This window comes from Galeopterus variegatus, unplaced genomic scaffold (genome assembly GCF_000696425.1).
Source record: "Galeopterus variegatus unplaced genomic scaffold, G_variegatus-3.0.2 Scaffold319, whole genome shotgun sequence".
Taxonomy (NCBI): Eukaryota; Metazoa; Chordata; class Mammalia; order Dermoptera; family Cynocephalidae; genus Galeopterus; species Galeopterus variegatus.
The window spans coordinates 54440-70788 of NW_007726430.1; the positions used below are offsets into that span (position 1 = coordinate 54440).

The following is a 16349-nucleotide window of genomic DNA, read 5'->3' on the forward strand; positions in this document are numbered from 1 at the left end:
ACTGTGTGACTAAGTCCTATCTAATGAGACGTAAGTGGAAGTAATATATGGCAGCTTCCAGAAAACCTTCTTAAAAGACAACTAGCATGGGCCTTTTATCTGTTCCCCATTTCTTCCTTCCTGCTGGCTGGACTATGGATGTGATGGCTGGAGCTCAAGCAGCCGAACTGAATCATAAGGTAAAGACACGTTTAAAATGGCAGAGCAGCAAGATAGAAGGAGCATGGGTCCCCAGTAATCGTGCTGCTGCCATACTGGCCCAGATTGTCAACTTTCTGCTGCATATCTGTGAGTTACACCTCTGTCTTAAGTCACTGGTATTTAGGGATTTATGTCACTCTCAAGTATATCTAGATCTAAGTCAGACCCACTGTGGTCAAGTTTATGCTGAAACAATGGGAGCCAATGTCCAGGAAGCTGGGGAAAGGACAGCTTCCTCCTTCCCTGCCTTCCTTCACTTCTTTACTTCTTTCTGAAACATGTGTTGAGTATTTCCTGTGTTCCCTACCCTGAGCAGAGCACCTTACCTGTGTTAAGTAAAAAGACACGATTCCCAGCTCAAGCAGGGAGAGGTGGTACAAATATAAATAACATGGCAGACTGATATGCATGTTTCAAACACCAAGAATCTGTGCATTCACAGAGATGTTACCCAAACTTCTCTAGAAGTTACGCAAACATACACAGGTGCACACAAGTACGCACTTTCTCTCTCTGCCGTCGCTCCTCAATGCCTGTGTGGCCAAACAGGCTACACAGTGGAGAATACGGATTCTTTTTATTTTTTAATAACCATTTATCGAGCACTTATGTATTAAGTGTGCTAGGCGTAGTGCCAAATACTTTGCAGAAATTGTCTCATTCATTCCCCATAACAACCCTGTGAGTTATTCCCACTTCAGAGAGTAGGGAAGTGAGGTCAAGGAAAACTAAATAGCCTGTCCAAGGTCATCCAGCTTCTCGGTAGCAGGTTGGGATTCACACTCTGGTGTTCTGAGTTCAAAGCTCAGTGAACCCACCTTGAGACGATGCCTCCCAGGTGGGGGGCAGAGGTCATTTGGGATTCTTGGAAGGATGCCAGGGATTCCTCAAAACCCTTGAAGACCATGTGGAGATCTGTTCAGCAGCATTTCTTTTTTTTTTTTTTTATAAAGATGACCGGTAAGGGGATCTTAACCCTTGACTTGGTGTTGTCAGCACCACGCTCAGCCAGTGAGCAAACTGGCCATCCCTATATGGGATCCGAACCCGCGGCCTTGGTGTTATCAGCATCACACTCTCCCGAGTGAGCCACGGGCCGGCCCTAAGAGTCGCTTTGAAATGCTGCTGAACAGGGCTGGCCCGTGGCTCACTCGGGAGAGTGTGGTGCTGATAACACCAAGGCCGCGGGTTCGGATCCCATATAGGGATGGCCGGTTTGCTCACTGGTGAGCATGGTGCTGAGAACACCGAGTCAAGGGTTAAGATCCCCTTACCGGTCATCTTTAAAAAAAAAAAAAAAAAAAAGGGGACTCTTGACCCAGGAAGGGGCAGAACTGCTGATGCCAAGTAAAACCCTCAGCCTCCTGGGTTGGAATGGCTGTGGCCTTGGGCAGGTTGGGACAGGTGAGGGAGTTGTATTTGGGCATGTATTGGGTGGAAGTTTCAGGTTATTTTGTTTGTTTAGTTAGTCTTATAACATTGGCTTTTGTCCACCAAAGGCCCAGGAAGGCCACACCTGCCACTGTGCCAGGTGCAGCCCCCAGGCTCCAAGGCCCTCTGGTCCATCCCACTGTGACGAAGATGGCTTCCCTGACAGCAGGGAGCAGCCAGGGTAGCACAGGGTCGCAGGGAAGAGGAATGGGGCAGTGGGGTGGGCTGTTTTACACACCCCCACCTTTGCCCACGCTGACTGAGGCTCCCAGCTGCCCTTGCGGGAAGCTCTACACCTCAGTCCCTCACACGTACAATGAGAAGATTGAGAGCTGGTATCTGGGAGAGAGACGGCCTTTATGCCACGGCCCTCATGGCAATAACAACGTGATCCAGAGTTTGGCAGTGGGAGGAGGGACGGTCAGCAGGCCACCAGGGAAACTAGAGAGGTGTCAACCCCCTGCCCTGCCCCCGCCCAGAATCCCTGAAGGGTGGGAGGTTGTGGGACAAGTCAGCCAAGCTGAGCACCTGGTTCCCCTCCTCCCGAGTGCCCCATCCACATGGTCACCACCATAACCACCCACCCCAGCATGCTTTTAGCTGGGTGGGCCCCAGGACTCACCCTCCTTCCTAATACATTGCAGCCCCCACCTCTTGGACATTACTCTGATCACTGACCCTTCCCTACACTACCCCCCAGAGCCTCTCTCTGCCCCCAGCTCGCCAAGCTGCCCGCAGTAGCTCAGGTATGAATCCAACCTGTCACTGCCCTGTGGAAATCCTTCAGTGGCCAAGGTACCCACAGGGTGGAGGCAAGCCGCTTATCGGCTTAAAGGGCCCTGCTGACCTCCCAGCATCCTCTCTCATCCCAGCCACCCTCACCTCTTTGCTTCCCCATGTGCTGCAGCAGTTTGGGCTGTCCCACCCCTCCATACCTACAGCCATGCTGTCCCCTCTGCCAGGAGCACCACTCCCACTGCCTTAGGGTCATTTCCTCTTAGACACCTTTCCTTGACCTTCTCCCAGACCTCCCAGTGAGTGCAGCCTGCCCTGGCCAGCTCTGTGGGCTGAGCCCTGGTCACCACCAGGCCGGAAGGCACACAGCAGGACAGCACCACATTGTGGCAAAAGCACAGGCTCAAATCCAGACGCCCCCTAAGTGGCGGAGGGGCAGTAACAATGCACACCTCACTGGGTTGTGGAGGGTCATTACCACCCCTGAAGCCCATGGCACTGTGCCTGGCATATAGTATGTGCTCTGCCAGTGTCTGTCTCTCTAGACTACAAGCTCCTAAACTTAGCAGGGACCTGGTAATCACTGCCTGCTGCCATGAACATGGCTTCCCAGGGCCAAGGAGCACAGGTCCCCAGCCCCATACCCTGCTGGTCTCCTGGCTCCCAGCCCCTCACTCCCACCCACTACTGGCCAGGCCTCACCAGATCTTCCCTCCACAGTTCACCTACAGACTCCTCCCTGAGGGAGCCCTCCTGGACTGGACCAGTGCTGCCTACACCAGTGGAGCCACTTCTGCCAGTCAGATAGTCCCAAGGTGCCTGCAGCCCTTCCTGCAACAAGAGTGCTCCCAGAAGGGGTTCACATATGAAAGGATGGGGGGGCTAGAGCTCAGCCCTGGTGGGGGGTTACTAGAGCCAAGATTCCTACCCTGGGGTTTCTGGCCTACACCCAAAGATAAGCACAAAAGGTCACGGTGTGCACAACACTCGTGTCTGCCTGGGCCTTCCCTGTGTGCTTGCTCTGCATGGACAGCTCCTCCCCTGGCTCTTCAGACCACTGGGTCCTTCCCAGCCTCCAGACTGATGTTCAGAACACCTCCTTCAAGAGGCCTTCCCTGACCCCCACTTAATTCAGGATCCCCTATATTCTCTTCTTCAGCCCCTGCCTGCTACCCTCGCAGCTCTCAGTTTATCCTATGACTATGGCATGAGGCCTGGCCCTCAGAGCAGCAGCAATTCAAAACCAAGGAGACAGACGTGAACCAGAGGGTTTATTGTAGAAATCTGGCCAAAGTTCCAACTGGATGGCCCCAGGCCCCAGGGCTAGGCAGGTGAGATAGGAAAGGGTAGATGTAGTCTGGGCTCAGGGCCTCAGAGTTGCGAGATGATGCTGGGGGCCAGGCTGCAGGTAAGGCCTGTGCCATCTGGCTCCACGTTCAGGGCCTTCACTATGCCATTCTCTATCACCATGGAGAACCTGTCAGGAAGAGAGGCCAGCCAGCTATATCAGCCTGGGGCTGGAGGCTGGCAATGGAGACAGGAGAGGAGGCAGGAGCCAGGGCCCCAGGGACATGCCCATGGAGGGCCCTCCCACCTTTACCTTTTGAGCCTTCGATTCCCAAAGAGGGACACCAATGAGTCATCTAATAATAAATCTGTCTCCTGAGAAGAGAGACGGAGAAAAGCGTCAGGAGCTCCCAAAATAGGCCAAGCCCTCCAGGCTGCTCTCCACACTGCATTGGCCCTCCCAGTCCCTGCTTCTAAGGTCTGGTACAAGAACCACCCCGCAGGGGCACTCACCTTCCCAAAGGCTCCAGTGGGGTCAGCCAGGAGCCGAACCTGAGAAAACAGAAAGTAAAGGTCACAAAGAAAAATTTCGGGGCCGGCCCTGTGGCTCACTCGGGAGAGTGTGGTGCTGCTAGCGCCAAGGCCGCGGGTTCGGATCCTATATAGGGATGGCCGGTGCGCTCCCTGGCTGAGCGCAGCACAGACAACACCACGCTGAGGGTTGTGATCCCCTTACCGGTCAGAAAAAAAAAAGAAAAATTTCCTACCAGGCACTGACCCCCTGCAGGCCCCATGCCTTACCTTGCCTTCTGCCTTGTGAGCTCGTCCCCACTCGCTGGTCACAAAGACATCGTTAACACTCAGACATGCCACCACCTGGACCCCCTTGTCCTTCAGAGTCCCAGCCTGCTCCACAAACCCTGGCAGGTGCGTCTGAGAAAAGGAAATAAAGGGCCAACAAAAGAATAATTGCATGTGCTCCTCAGCCCACCCTTCACCTCCAGGACTCCTTACACCCCTGCCTCAACATCACTGATTGCACAATGAGAACTGTGAAAAACATTGTTTTCTTTTTGCCTTGGCTACTAGGAAGCTCAGATCCAAATTTATCCTGTTCATGTTAAGACCATGTACTTCTCATAGGCAGGACTATATGTCTTAGTTACCCAAGTCCCAAGTACCTTCCACAGTGCCTGTCATCCAGCAGGATCAATTAGCGGTGCTGGATTTAATTGCAACATCTTTTTTTTTTTTTTTCCTTTTTGTCTTTTTTTCGTGACCGGCAATGGATCGCAACCCTCAGTGTCGCGCCCGTACCGGACCAGGACCGGCTACGGGATCGCAACCCTCGGTGTTGCTCCCGCACCTCGCTCAGCCAGTGAGCGGCCGGTCTGTATGTGGGATCCGAACCCTTGGCGGGAGCGCCACCGCACTTCCCAAGCGGAGCACTGCAGCAGTGCGCCACCAGGCCGGCCCTGCAACATCTTTTTCATTCTGTTCCTGATACTATTTTTTCACAGCCTCTACTTATTTTTGGAGGCACTGAAATGCTTTTTTTTTTTTCTTTTTTTTTTAAATAAGATTACTGGTAAGGAAGGGGATCTTAACCCTTGGTGTTATCAGCACCGCACTCTCCCAAGTGAGCCACGGGGCCGGCCCTACTGAAATGCTTTTTAACTGTCGAATCATCTACATACTCAGGACTATGTGGAGGACTTAAGAACAATACAAAAGATCCCAATTCCTGATCCTCAGAGGGGGAGGGCCTCACCTTGGAACAGCCAGGGGTAAAGGCCCCAGGAACTCCAAACAGCACACCCTTCTTGCCCTTAAACAGCTCTGCCAGGTTCACCTTTTTCCCTGGCTCCCCTTCAAACACCTCCACAGCGGGGATGGCATCTCCCACCTAGAGGGAATGACTCCAAGGTAAGGGGGGGGCGAAGGGAGAGGGGAGAACCAGAGTCAGAGCCTGGTAGCTGCGCCTGCTGGCACCAGCAAGAAGCTCCAGCCGTGTCAGAGTTTCCAAGGGTTCCTCCCTATCCCCTCCCCTCTCTGCCACCACACCCTCCAGGTTTCAGGGTGGCCCTGCTCCTCGTAAGGGTCAGTTGGTGACAACAGAGAAAAGGCCTCCTTAAGTGTCTCAAAGGGTTGCGTAAACAGCTGCCTAAGTTACAGGAAAGGAGTGGGATAAATGGGCAGAGGGAGGGGACAGAGGGCTGTATGTACATGGGGATGAGAAGGAGACCCTGACATCACGGAGGGAGAGGATCCTGGCCAAGTCTGAGTGTCCCACCCTCACCAAGAGAAAGAGGGAGGGCAGCAGCATGTGGGCAGTTAGGGAAGGGTGTCCTGGCTCCTATGCCCAGGTGGGGTATAACATAAGGAATCTCTTCAAGCAGGAATGATCAGCCTACCTGGAAGAGTGAAGACTTCATAGGGCCAGAGGAGGCAGCCAGAAAGGAAGGAGGGTCAGAGGCGGGAGAGTCTTGGAGGGGCCCAGAGGTTGGGAGTAGGATGGAGAAGGTGGAGGGGAGTCTCAGAAGAGTGTGGGGGGAAATGGGGGAAGGTCCAAGGAGCAGGGGATGGTTCCAGAAGGGAGAGAGACTCAGCGTAAGGGTGAGAACTAGCCACGGGAGGAGGGGAGAATGTCATGGAGTAGAATGAAGAGGACACCAACGGGGGAAGGGACAACAGTTTCAGATGGGGTGGAGTGATGCCCAGTACTATCACAAAAGCATGAGGGACACGTAAGGGGGTTGAAAAGGAGATGGTTCTCCTGGGGCAAAGGAGATGGTTCCAGAAGGTGGGGATGCATGATATTCAATCGCCTGAAAACGGTGGAGACCCGTCGCAGAGTGTCGCAGGGTGGATGTGAGGGCAGACGAGGCAAGGAGGCACGAGGCCCCCAAAACTGGCGAAAACTGTGGGGCAGCCATGGGGTCTTGCTGAGGAGACGGGAGGGACAGACCACAGGAGGGGGCGCTGGGGCGGCGGGGACGGGTCTGGAGGGCAGAAAAGACGGCGACAACCCCCGACGAGCGGGACGGGGGTGGCGGGGAGGCCTTGGGGAATTTGGGAGGAATCGGAGGGTGGGGAGGGTCAGCTGTCACCTTGATCCGGGCCATGGCTGCGGTGGCGCTGCTGAAACTGCGGGCCCCGCCAAGCGCCCACCCTCCTTCTACTTCAAGTCGTCGCCTCGCTGCCGCCGCAGCTACCGCAAACTCAAGGGCGGCCGCACGAGTGAGTCCGGAGCCCGCTCGACGGCCCAGGACGTACAGCACCGCCAGCCCCATGCCCGCCCCGAGCGCAACCACCCCGCCCCCCCGGCCGGAGCCGCCCCAGGAGGCGGGACCTGGCGCGAAGCGCAGCCGCGGGACCGAGCAACAGGCGGGGCCTCGACAGCGCAGGCCCCCGGCCAGCCTCCTCCACTGCGCAGGCGCAGGCTGCAAAGGGCCCGGACGGAGCTTCCGGGTTCTAGGCTTATTTGCATTAGGGGCTGGGTCAGTGAGGCAATTACAAATGGGGCGGAGGCTTCAGCGGCAGTGGAACTAATTTACATACAAGCAGGAGGTGCCGCTGTTTTGATGGGCCTAATTTACGGATTGGACAGTGTTTCCGTTCCTCTACCGAAAGAGAGAGGTGGAAGACAATAGCGTCAGGCGCTTGTGTAGGATTAAAAACATGTTTACTTTCTATTCAGCCAGGACCCCTGCATTGCAGCTCTTTTACATATGATTTGCATCTTACGTAGAATTCGTACCAGTGGGCTTTCGCTCAGCCAAAACCTCTGGGCGTGCGCCGCAGCAACCTCCCGCCAAGACGCTTCCGGTAGCAGCGCGTGACCCTCCCGAGTCTCTCACATACCTCCGCTCCTCAAGCCGAAGTTCCAGGAAGTTCACCACTTCCGGTCCTCTGGCCGTCCAATAGCATAGAACGGAGTGGCCCCGGAAGTGACGCCAGAGAGGGGCAGCGTCTTCCGGTTCCGCCCTGTCGAGAGCTCGTGTGGCGACATGAAGCTGCTCACTCACAACCTCCTGAGCTCCCATGTGAGGGGGGTGGGGGCCCGTGGCTTCCCCCTGCGCCTCCAGGTACTAATCGCGGACGGTTCTTTGCCCCTCTCCCGAGCAGGATAGAGGAGCCAGGGTCTGGTCCCTGCCTAACTAAGCCCCCTCGCCCCGCAGGCCACCGAAGTCTGCATCAGACCTGTGGAGTTCAACGCGGACTTCGTGGCGCGTATGATACCTAAGGTGGAGTGGGCGGCGCTTCTGGAGGCGGCCCAGACCGTAAGGCCCCTCCCCCGCCCGTGCATACCCCTGGAAGGAGGGGGGCGGGCTCACCGCAGCCCTGTGTACCGGGCATCCCTGGAGCCCGGCTTGAGGCTGGGGTTCGGGCGTGTCCAGAAATGATTTAAGCCTATTGCCCACAGCTGCACCTGGTCGACGTGCCCAAAGAACCGATTGAAGGGTATGAGCGTGATGAGAAATTTTTGAGGAATATGCACCACGTGCTGCTGGAGGTGAGAACCGGCCCATCACTTGTTTCCCCGACCACCTGCGTCCCGCAGAGGCCGCCGCTGCTCAGCTCTGTTCTCCCAACCCCCTCCCCGCTGCAGGTGGATGTGTTGGAGGGCACTCTGCAATGCCCAGCGTCTGGACGTCTGTTCCCCATCAGCCGCGGGATCCCCAACATGCTGCTGAGTGATGAAGAAACCGAGACTTAATTATGCCGGGCATCACTTTTTCATTCTGTGACCGTTTATATGTTTATGTATATCTGGTTTACTAGTTCTGTTATGTGTATTTCCGAACCCTTAACCCAGTGACACAGAACACAGTGTTCTGGAGCTCTATAGTATATATTTTTTTCTCATTAAAGGTTCAAAACCAAAAGCGGTTTTTCTTTGCAGCAAATATACATTAAAATAGAGTCTCTGTACAGCCAAGAGCTCTGGGCCCTGGCTTGCCCCATGTCCCTGCGCCTCCCTGGCCAAACCCAAAAATAAATATAGTGTTATTGCTCTGCAGGGCATAGAGGCAGTGCTCTCCCCACCCCCTGAGAAGGCTGGGTGGGAGCTGATGGGGGACCCTGGCCACCCCAGAGGTCCAGGGGCTGGAGCCTGCTTGGAGTTATTGCTTCAAGGGGGGGGGCACTAATGCCCAATGCAAATGATGAGGAGAGGAGCGAAGGGGGCAGGGGCCTTTGCTCTCCAAGTCCCCCTCTGCTCAGGAGAGGGGGTCGGATTAAGCAGCAGCAAAAGCATCACCCATTGGGAGACTGTGGCCTCCATCCCCTTCCCTCCCTGAGATCAGGCTTCTGCCTCCCACACATCCCCTGCAGCCCCCTATGGCTTCCGCAAGGCCCCCTACACTCTGGGGGCACGTTATGGCTTGCAAGGGGCAGCACTGCCCAGAGCCTGGGCACACACGTTTCCAGCTTCTGACACCCCTGAGTGGGGAGGGGAGGGCGTGGGGCCTGCTCCCAGGGGCCAATGGCATTGCCCTGGCCCTGCCAGCAGGCTGTGGCTCTGCCCAGACCCCAGCTCTGCCCCCTTGGGGCTGACCCCCTGCTGGGCAGGTCCTGCCAGCACCCCCACTTGTCCCACCCCTTGCCTCAGTCCATCATGGCCTCAAGCATTTCCAAGAACAGCTTGTGCATGGGCACCTTGCCCTCCAGCTTCACCCCATAGAAATGGGCCAGCACTTTGCCCGCTGTCTGACGGAGGAGTGGTAACGTGAGCAGCAGCCTGCCTGCCCGCCGCCGCTCAGCACCTCCTCCAGGGCCGGCCCGGCCAGCTTCATACTCCAGCAGGGCCTCGTGCAGGGCTTCTCGCAGCTGCTCCACAGCCTCAGCATCTTCGATGTGCACGGAGTCTATAACCAGAAAGGGAGAACTGTTGGCCTGGGCCATCTCTGGAAAGGGTAGAACCCACATCTGCTTGGGCCCTGCCAGATGGGTCCTAAAGATGAGCCAAGTGGATTTGTCGATTGGCTGACTGAAGGGCACTACTCATGGCTCCTGCCCATAAGCCAGGGCAGGCTTTCTTTCTCCCTCAACTATGGCCACCTCTTGTCCTCCCCACCCTCCCCCCACTAAACTCTTTACCTTTCCACATTAGCATGGTACTAGGGCTCAAAATTCTGTGTGCAGTTCAGGGCTGCCCTTGGCTTGCTTTGTGACTTTCGGCAAGTCATTTTTCTTACCTAAGCCTCAGTTTTCCTTATCTGCAAAGTGGGACTGTGCCACCATCATAGAGTTAAAAACTGGAGGGTCTTATGGAGAGATCTGTCAGTGCCTGCCCCAGACTCTCACCCGAATTTGCAAGGGCCAAGGCCTTCAGCAGGACATACTCCTCTCGCTCCAGCCGTAGGGCCTGTAGTCGCCGCACCAGTTGCAGCAGGGCTGCCCCCAGTTCCCCCAGGCCAGCTGCCCGTGCCCCCTCTTCATCCAGGACCAGGTCCTCAGCAAAGGCCAGCTCATCCTGAAGTGGCAGTGAGCGCTGGGCCACACCCAACACCAGTACCTCCATCCACACGCTCTGCAGTACTGACATCTGGTCAGACAGCGACAGTGACGAGAAGCCTGGAGGGCAGTGGGGGGCAGGCCTGGCTGAGCAAATGCAACAGAACCAGGCATGGCCTGGCTATTCAGGGAAGCCCCAGGTCTCCTGGGTCCTTTACCTGGGATACTCTTGGCCCAGCTGATGGTGACCACGATCTCTCGGTCAAAGAGGTCACAGAGAGTAGCCACAGCTGGGAGGTGTCCATCAGGGCCCGCAGGGTCAGGCATGGCATACAGCTTCTCAGGCTCGACCACCAGCAGGTGAGACACCAGTGCATTCACCGGGGCTGCAGCAACAGTTGGAGGACTCGAGTCGGGAGCATTCATCCATCAGGCCCCACAGGCCCTTCAAGGTCAAGCCTCTTCCCAGTCAGTCCCCTGTGACCTTCCTCAGTAGCCACTGGCCAGCCAGGCAAACACCTCTCTCCAAGGAAGAGTGCTCACTATCTCCCAGGGAAAGCCAGTCCATTTGTGGACAGGCTCTGGGTATTAGAAAACCCTTCCCTGTTCCCAGTTGTACTACTTTATGACTGACGCAGGAAAACGCATTTTCACAAATAATTCTTGGTGAAATGAATAAGTGAATAGATGAAGGAAATCTGGGTCGTGGTGCCCAAGATAACTACTGTGCTGAGTGAATGATGACACACAGAGGCTCCCGTGTCCTAATCCCACCCCAGCCCTAGAGCTGTAGGGCCTCAGTGTTCTCACCTGTCTTCCTGGGGCCTCCAGCTACTGCCAGGGGGCCAGCAGGAAAGGGGCCTGGGAAGGGCAGTGGGTCCACCTCTGGCCGACGCTTGTACTTCTGTCGCCCACCCCGGACGCGGTCCAGGCGCACCCCTTGAATTGCAGGAAAGGACTGTGTCCATGGGGCTGGGATGGGCTTGTTCTGCAGCACTGTCCTTCCCAGTGCATTCACCAGAACTTCCCAGGCTCTGCCCCACCCGGCCCCGTGCACCCAGCCCCTCGGACCCCTGCCCAGCGCTCACCCTCCTTGAGCATGCCCACCCGCAGGCACTTGGTGAAGCGGCAGGCCTGGCAGGCCTTGCGTCTCCGCTTGGTGATCTCACACTCATTGGAGGCCGGACAGCTGTACTCGATGCTCCCTGCCAGGAAGAGGCAGGGCTCCAGTGGCGGCCTCCCAGGGCCCAGAAGGGGCCCAGCTGACAGAAGAGCCCTGACTCGCCCCAGGCAAGCACGGGTCTGGGGGTACGGGGAGGAAAGGGAGAGCAGGATGCCATGAGCAGGGCAGGGAGGGGAACGGCCGCTGGGCGGGGGGCCCCAAGCCTCTGGTCAAGCCACATCTCTGGGCCACACTGCCTTCATCTATTCTTTTCAAGGGGCCACAATGACCTCTACACTGCTAAATCCAATGGTCAATTACCAGTCCTCATCTTACTTGGCCTAAAAGGAGTATCTAACACCATTGATCACTTCCTACTCCTAGAAACATTTAAACACTTTCTTCTTTTGCGTCTAGGACACCACATTCTCCTGGTTTTCCTCCCACCTCACTGGCCACTTTGTGGTTTCTGTGCATCTCCCTGAGCTCTCCCACTGAAGAACTCCAGGGCTGTCCTCGGACCTCATACCCACTTATTCATTCCCATGGTGATCTTACAGTCGTGGAGCTTTCAAATTTGTATCTCTAGCCTAGACCTGCCCTGAACCCTAGACTCTTGTTTCCAGCTGCCTCCTTGACATCTTGCATGTCTAGAAGGCATCAAAAACTTAACATGTCCTAAATGGAACTGAGATCTACCCTCCAAAGCCTGCAACCCCACTTGTCCGGCTGCTCAAGCAGAAAACTAGGCAGCGTCTTTGATTCCTCTCACACCCCACATCCAGCCCATCCACAAATCCCAGTGGGCTTTACCTCTTCATATGTCCAGAATCCATCTCCTTCTGCCCCTGGCAACTGTTTCCACCCTTAACCCGAGTCACTGTCACCTCTCATCTCACGGGCCTCCTACTCTGCCCCTTCCTCTTTCAATCTATTCTCAACACAGCAGCCAGAGGGATCCCATTAAACCGACATCAGATCCTGTGCCTCCTCCGCTCAAAGCCCTCTTCCAATGACTTCCCTTCTCAGAGTACAAAACAAAGTGAACCCGCAGCCTGCAATGCCTGCACCCCTGCTCCCTGTCACCTTTTTGACCTCTGCTCCCTCCTTTGGTCTCCTCCACAGTCCTCAAACAGGCCCTGCCTCAGGGCACGCTGCTCCCTGCCTAGAGCTCTGGTCCCAGCATCCACACAGCTCCTATACCTCCTTCAGATCTCTGCTCATTGTCCCTGGCCACGCTGTGACGCCAACTCCCCCTCTGCAGATGTTTCCTTGGCCTCTGAACTCTGCTTTAGTTTCACTTCAGCTTTCAGCACCATCTAATATGCTACATATGTGCATATTTATCTTGTTTATTATCTGTCTGCCCACTTCAGTCTCAGCTCCACCAGGGCCTGGACTGTTTCCAGCACTAGTAACAGGATGTAGTAGTCATTGGTGGCCCTCCCAGCCTCAAAGTGCTACTACCTCAAGGACCAAAGGACACAACCAACCAACAGGACATTAGCATGTTTCTCCTCAGGCTGCACTTTCTCCTATACCCTACTTGGCTTCTGTGCTCAGCTGTAGACACCTCCTCAGGGAAGCCCTCCGGAGCCCCAGACCCAGACCAGTCCCTTGGCATACACATACAGTGCTCCTCGCCTTCCACCACAGCTGTAATGGGATAACTCTATGCAATTCACTGCTTCCTCTCTCTCCCCTCTGCTAGCATGTAAACTGCACTGGCCAGGGCAGCAAAGCTCATGTTTGTGAAGAACAAAAGCTCTGGCTGCCATGTACCAACTGTGCGACCTTGGGCGAGTCCCATACCTAACCCCTGAACCCAACCCTCAGTTTTCCCAGCTGTAAAACTGGGATGATAAAAATCATACTTACTGCAAAGGCAGGTTGCAAGAATTAAGAGGGTTAATATGGGTAAAACATTTAGCATGGTTCACAGCACCTAAGTGCTCAATAAAAGACTACTATTTATAGCTACCACTCAATAAATATTTGTCAAGAGTCAGCAAAGAATGAAGGGTTCCCGGGTGGGCAGGAGACATCTGCACCAGAAGCTGTTGGCTCATTGGTCTTCTGGGCCAGAAGAGAGCACAGACTTTTAGACCAGTGAGTTTCAGCCAAGTCAAAACTCCTTGGCATGTCACAATCAGTGGTGAGGCATCTGTCCGAAGTTCAGTTATTAGCAATAAGCAGAGGCAGCAGTCTGGCATTTAAGAGCTCAGCTCTGGACCTAAACTGACCCAAGTTCAAATCCTGGTTCTGCGATATTCTACCTGTGAGACTTGAACAAAATTTCAAAAACCTCTCTGAGCCTTAGTTATGAGAAACGTGCTGACACCTTCCAGCATTGCTGTTGGGAGCTAACAGATCATAAAGGTAGAAGGGCACCTTTCTTAAGGAAGTGCCTGGCTCAAGGTAAGCACTCAAACATTTTTTAAATTATACATGTTATAGACTCAAAGTAACCGACAGATATGTGAAAACATAAATATTAGGCCCAGGACTGGCTGGTTAGCTCAGTTGGTTAGAGCGCAGCCCTATAACACCAAGGTCATGGGTTCAGATCCCAATACCAGCCAGCTGCAATAAAATAAAATAAAAATATCAGGCCCATCCCAAGAAATGCTTGCATCAGCATCTTGCTCACTCCCTCGAATTTTGATATGCTTTCCTAAGTGACAAAAAAGACAATGACTTTAAAAGCAGGGATGCCTAATAATCTTTTTAAAGTCAAGCGCTAAAATATGAGGTAGCTGGTCTCATACCTATAAAAACCTGCCTAGCATTAGTGATGCTTTGGGGAAATCAAGAAAAGGGGGTTGTTCTCAAAAGCCAATTAAAAAAAAAAAAAGAAAGAAAGGGGGGCTGTTCTATGCTGAAATCTTTTTAAAGTCAAGCGCTAAAATATGATGTAGCTGGTCTCATACCTATAAAAACCTGCCTAGCATTAGTGATGCTTTGGGGAAATCAAGAAAAGGGGGTCGTTCTCAAAAGCCAATAAAAAAAAAAAAAGAAAGAAAGGGGGGCTGTTCTATGCTGGAGAGAGGTCAGCAGTTGCCAGAAGTAAGAACAAAATTTGGGAACAGGCAGAGGCTGCCTTGGAGTTTTTCAGAGCCACCGTCGAAGGTGCTAGACCTACAGTACCCAGAAACCCGGGAGGCATCCTGAGTTCTTGCTCATATCCCACTCCAATCTATCAATACATCTAGTGGCTTTATCTAATTTTCAAAGGAAAGAGTTCCTGGGAGGTAGAAGGGCCTAGAAACATGAGACTGCCAACCTCAAACAGTGCCATGACAGTCTGGGGACCTACTGCACGCAGCAGTGTAACACTGGGTGGTGCTGGCCCCAAAGGGTACAGGGCAAAGGGCACAGGAGTGGGGTGCAGTGGGGGCTCACCCTGGATGGTCCTCTTGAAGAAGGCTTTGCAGGCCTCGCAGGATGCCACGCCATAGTGGTAGCCAGAGGCCACGTCCCCACAGACCAGGCAGAGGCGTTTGGGCAGGGAGCTGAGCACCAGCTTCCCACCACCCTGCTCGCCAGGACCAGCCCCCTCCCCATCCTCCTCCTCCTTGTGGCCTGGGAGGCAGCGGGTGGGAGCTGGACCAGGGGCCAGGGCCACAGGGGGCTCAGTCTCAGTCTCCGAGGAACCCTTTGGACTGTCGGGGCTGGCTGGCTCTGCCTTGATGTAGAGAGGCTCAATGCCCACCACCTGGCTGGACATGGCGCTGGTCACCTGCAGGGAGAGACCCGTCAGGTCGCAAGGAGGCACTGGAATGGGGGATGGAGAGACATCCTGCCACATGGGTTGTCCAATGCTGGGCCCGGGGCTGGGCTTCCAGGCTCAGCAAGGGGAAGGGAGGAGGGACAGAGTCCAAGGAATGGACTGCCCATGAAGAGGGGACCTCAGCTGTTGCCATGGGAATAGAGTCACCAAGAGCTCCAAGGCCAGTAACTGATGGCAAGTCTCCCACTTGGGAACCTGGGGGAGATTTGGAAAACCCCTACTCCCACCCAGGCCAGGGAGCAGGGTAACCTTAGCCCCTGGGCAAACTTCAACTCCATCTGGAATCCGTAGCCAGAAGTAGGATACTGCCCAATTTTCTCCAGATGGTTGGGGGTGCTTCAGTGATCTCCGTCTCATCTGGGTGTTCTCCATTCAAGAGCACACTGAGGCACACAGACCCAAAGGCAGCTGATGGACTCACATGTACATTCACACCCTCACACGCTCCCACTCACCTGAGTTCTCAGGTGTCCTCACATGCCCACTCATGCTCACTCTCTGCTGGGGACTTTCACAGCCACACAGTCCTCCTGAAGGGTGCACCCCATAAACAAACTCACACTCAAGGCTCATGATCACACACTCACACTTACACTCTCACCAAGTCCCCACATTCAGACTCTTGTGAAAACATCCAGTCTTTCACACCTGACACACCGCCCCCCTCCTGCCCCAGCATGCCCAGCCCCAGCCACACCGGCGGGCGCGGCTCCACCTCCCTGCACCCCGGCCTGCACGTTCACTCTTACACTCCTACTGCCGCAGAGTCCTCCACCTCCCGGGGCGCCCCGCCCCTCCCCCGACCTGCGCACACCTATGGGAAGTTGTCTAAAGTTGCTGCGCCTCCTCTCCCCCTCCGCAGCGGGGAACCTCTATCAGGTTATCAGGAAGTAAATGGGGAGAGCCAAGGAGGAAGTTCTCCCCTGCCGGTGTGATGACCTTTGACCCAGAGAGGAGGGTGGCCCAAGGCCCCTTCGAGCGCCCCCACGTGGTCTTCGAAGCCCCTTCCCCGACTGAGAACCTTCCCCATCTTCCACCCCGACCCGCCCCTGGGACTTTGGCATGCTCCGAGCGCCGGATTGAACCCTGCCCCGGGGCTGGATTCAAGGCCCAAACCTGACCTGGGCCAGGACCCGCAGCTCGAGCCGAGCCCGAACCCCAGCCTGACCCAGGCCGCCCATCAGGACCCGGACGCGGGATCGGGACCCTGACGCCGTATGGCTCCCGACCCGGTCCCGACCGTGATCCAGGCCGACTCCAGAGCCGGCGCCCGCCCGGATCCCG

The 16349-nt window shown here is 55.3% G+C and overlaps 3 protein-coding genes across 9 annotated transcripts; 1 reads left to right on the forward strand and 2 right to left on the reverse strand.

Annotated features, from left to right (window-relative positions):
- Positions 1 to 3623: 3623 nt before the first annotated feature.
- Positions 3624 to 6965, reverse strand: PRDX5 (peroxiredoxin 5). Its single transcript, XM_008567401.1, has 6 exons — positions 6765 to 6965; positions 5426 to 5560; positions 4456 to 4587; positions 4168 to 4206; positions 3968 to 4029; positions 3624 to 3844 (listed from the first exon to the last, which is right to left on the reverse strand). The coding sequence occupies exons 1-6, from the start codon at positions 6945 to 6947 to the stop codon at positions 3739 to 3741; spliced, it is 657 nt and encodes a 218-aa protein (XP_008565623.1). The 5' UTR covers positions 6948 to 6965; the 3' UTR covers positions 3624 to 3738.
- Positions 6966 to 7597: 632 nt separating this feature from the next.
- TRMT112 (tRNA methyltransferase 11-2 homolog (S. cerevisiae)) lies at positions 7598 to 8543 on the forward strand. Its single transcript, XM_008567410.1, has 4 exons — positions 7598 to 7742; positions 7836 to 7937; positions 8081 to 8170; positions 8267 to 8543. Exons 1-4 carry the CDS (start codon positions 7665 to 7667, stop codon positions 8372 to 8374), a joined length of 378 nt encoding a protein of 125 aa, XP_008565632.1. The 5' UTR covers positions 7598 to 7664; the 3' UTR covers positions 8375 to 8543.
- Positions 8491 to 15099, reverse strand: ESRRA (estrogen-related receptor alpha). 7 transcript variants are annotated; one of them, XM_008567406.1, is made up of 6 exons: positions 14678 to 15099; positions 11202 to 11318; positions 10992 to 11052; positions 10332 to 10537; positions 9964 to 10233; positions 8491 to 9524 (listed from the first exon to the last, which is right to left on the reverse strand). In XM_008567406.1, exons 1-6 carry the CDS (start codon positions 15081 to 15083, stop codon positions 9265 to 9267), a joined length of 1320 nt encoding a protein of 439 aa, XP_008565628.1. In that variant the 5' UTR covers positions 15084 to 15099; the 3' UTR covers positions 8491 to 9264. The 7 variants fall into 7 exon arrangements, with proteins under 7 accessions (XP_008565628.1, XP_008565626.1, XP_008565625.1 ...); XM_008567404.1 differs by having other exon boundaries at positions 10332 to 10538; positions 10978 to 11052; XM_008567403.1 differs by having other exon boundaries at positions 10332 to 10525; positions 10956 to 11052.
- Positions 15100 to 16349: the final 1250 nt, after the last annotated feature.

Coding starts and splice junctions, on each gene's coding strand:
- PRDX5 (XM_008567401.1), bottom strand. CDS start 6,947: ATGGGGCTGGCGGTGCTGTACGTCCTGGGCCGTCGAGCGGGCTCCGGA. Junction 4,030..4,167: donor CCACTGGAGCCTTTGGGAAG/GTGAGTGCCCCT, acceptor CTCTCTTCTCAG/GAGACAGATTTATTATTAGA. Junction 3,845..3,967: donor GGGAATCGAAGGCTCAAAAG/GTAAAGGTGGGA, acceptor TCTTCCTGACAG/GTTCTCCATGGTGATAGAGA.
- TRMT112 (XM_008567410.1), top strand. CDS start 7,665: ATGAAGCTGCTCACTCACAACCTCCTGAGCTCCCATGTGAGGGGGGTG. Junction 7,743..7,835: donor GCTTCCCCCTGCGCCTCCAG/GTACTAATCGCG, acceptor CTCGCCCCGCAG/GCCACCGAAGTCTGCATCAG. Junction 8,171..8,266: donor TGCACCACGTGCTGCTGGAG/GTGAGAACCGGC, acceptor TCCCCGCTGCAG/GTGGATGTGTTGGAGGGCAC.
- ESRRA (XM_008567402.1), bottom strand. CDS start 15,083: ATGTGGCAGGATGTCTCTCCATCCCCCATTCCAGTGCCTCCTTGCGAC. Junction 11,053..11,201: donor GGTGGGCATGCTCAAGGAGG/GTGAGCGCTGGG, acceptor CTGCAATTCAAG/GGGTGCGCCTGGACCGCGTC. Junction 10,234..10,331: donor CTGGGCCAAGAGTATCCCAG/GTAAAGGACCCA, acceptor ACTGCCCTCCAG/GCTTCTCGTCACTGTCGCTG.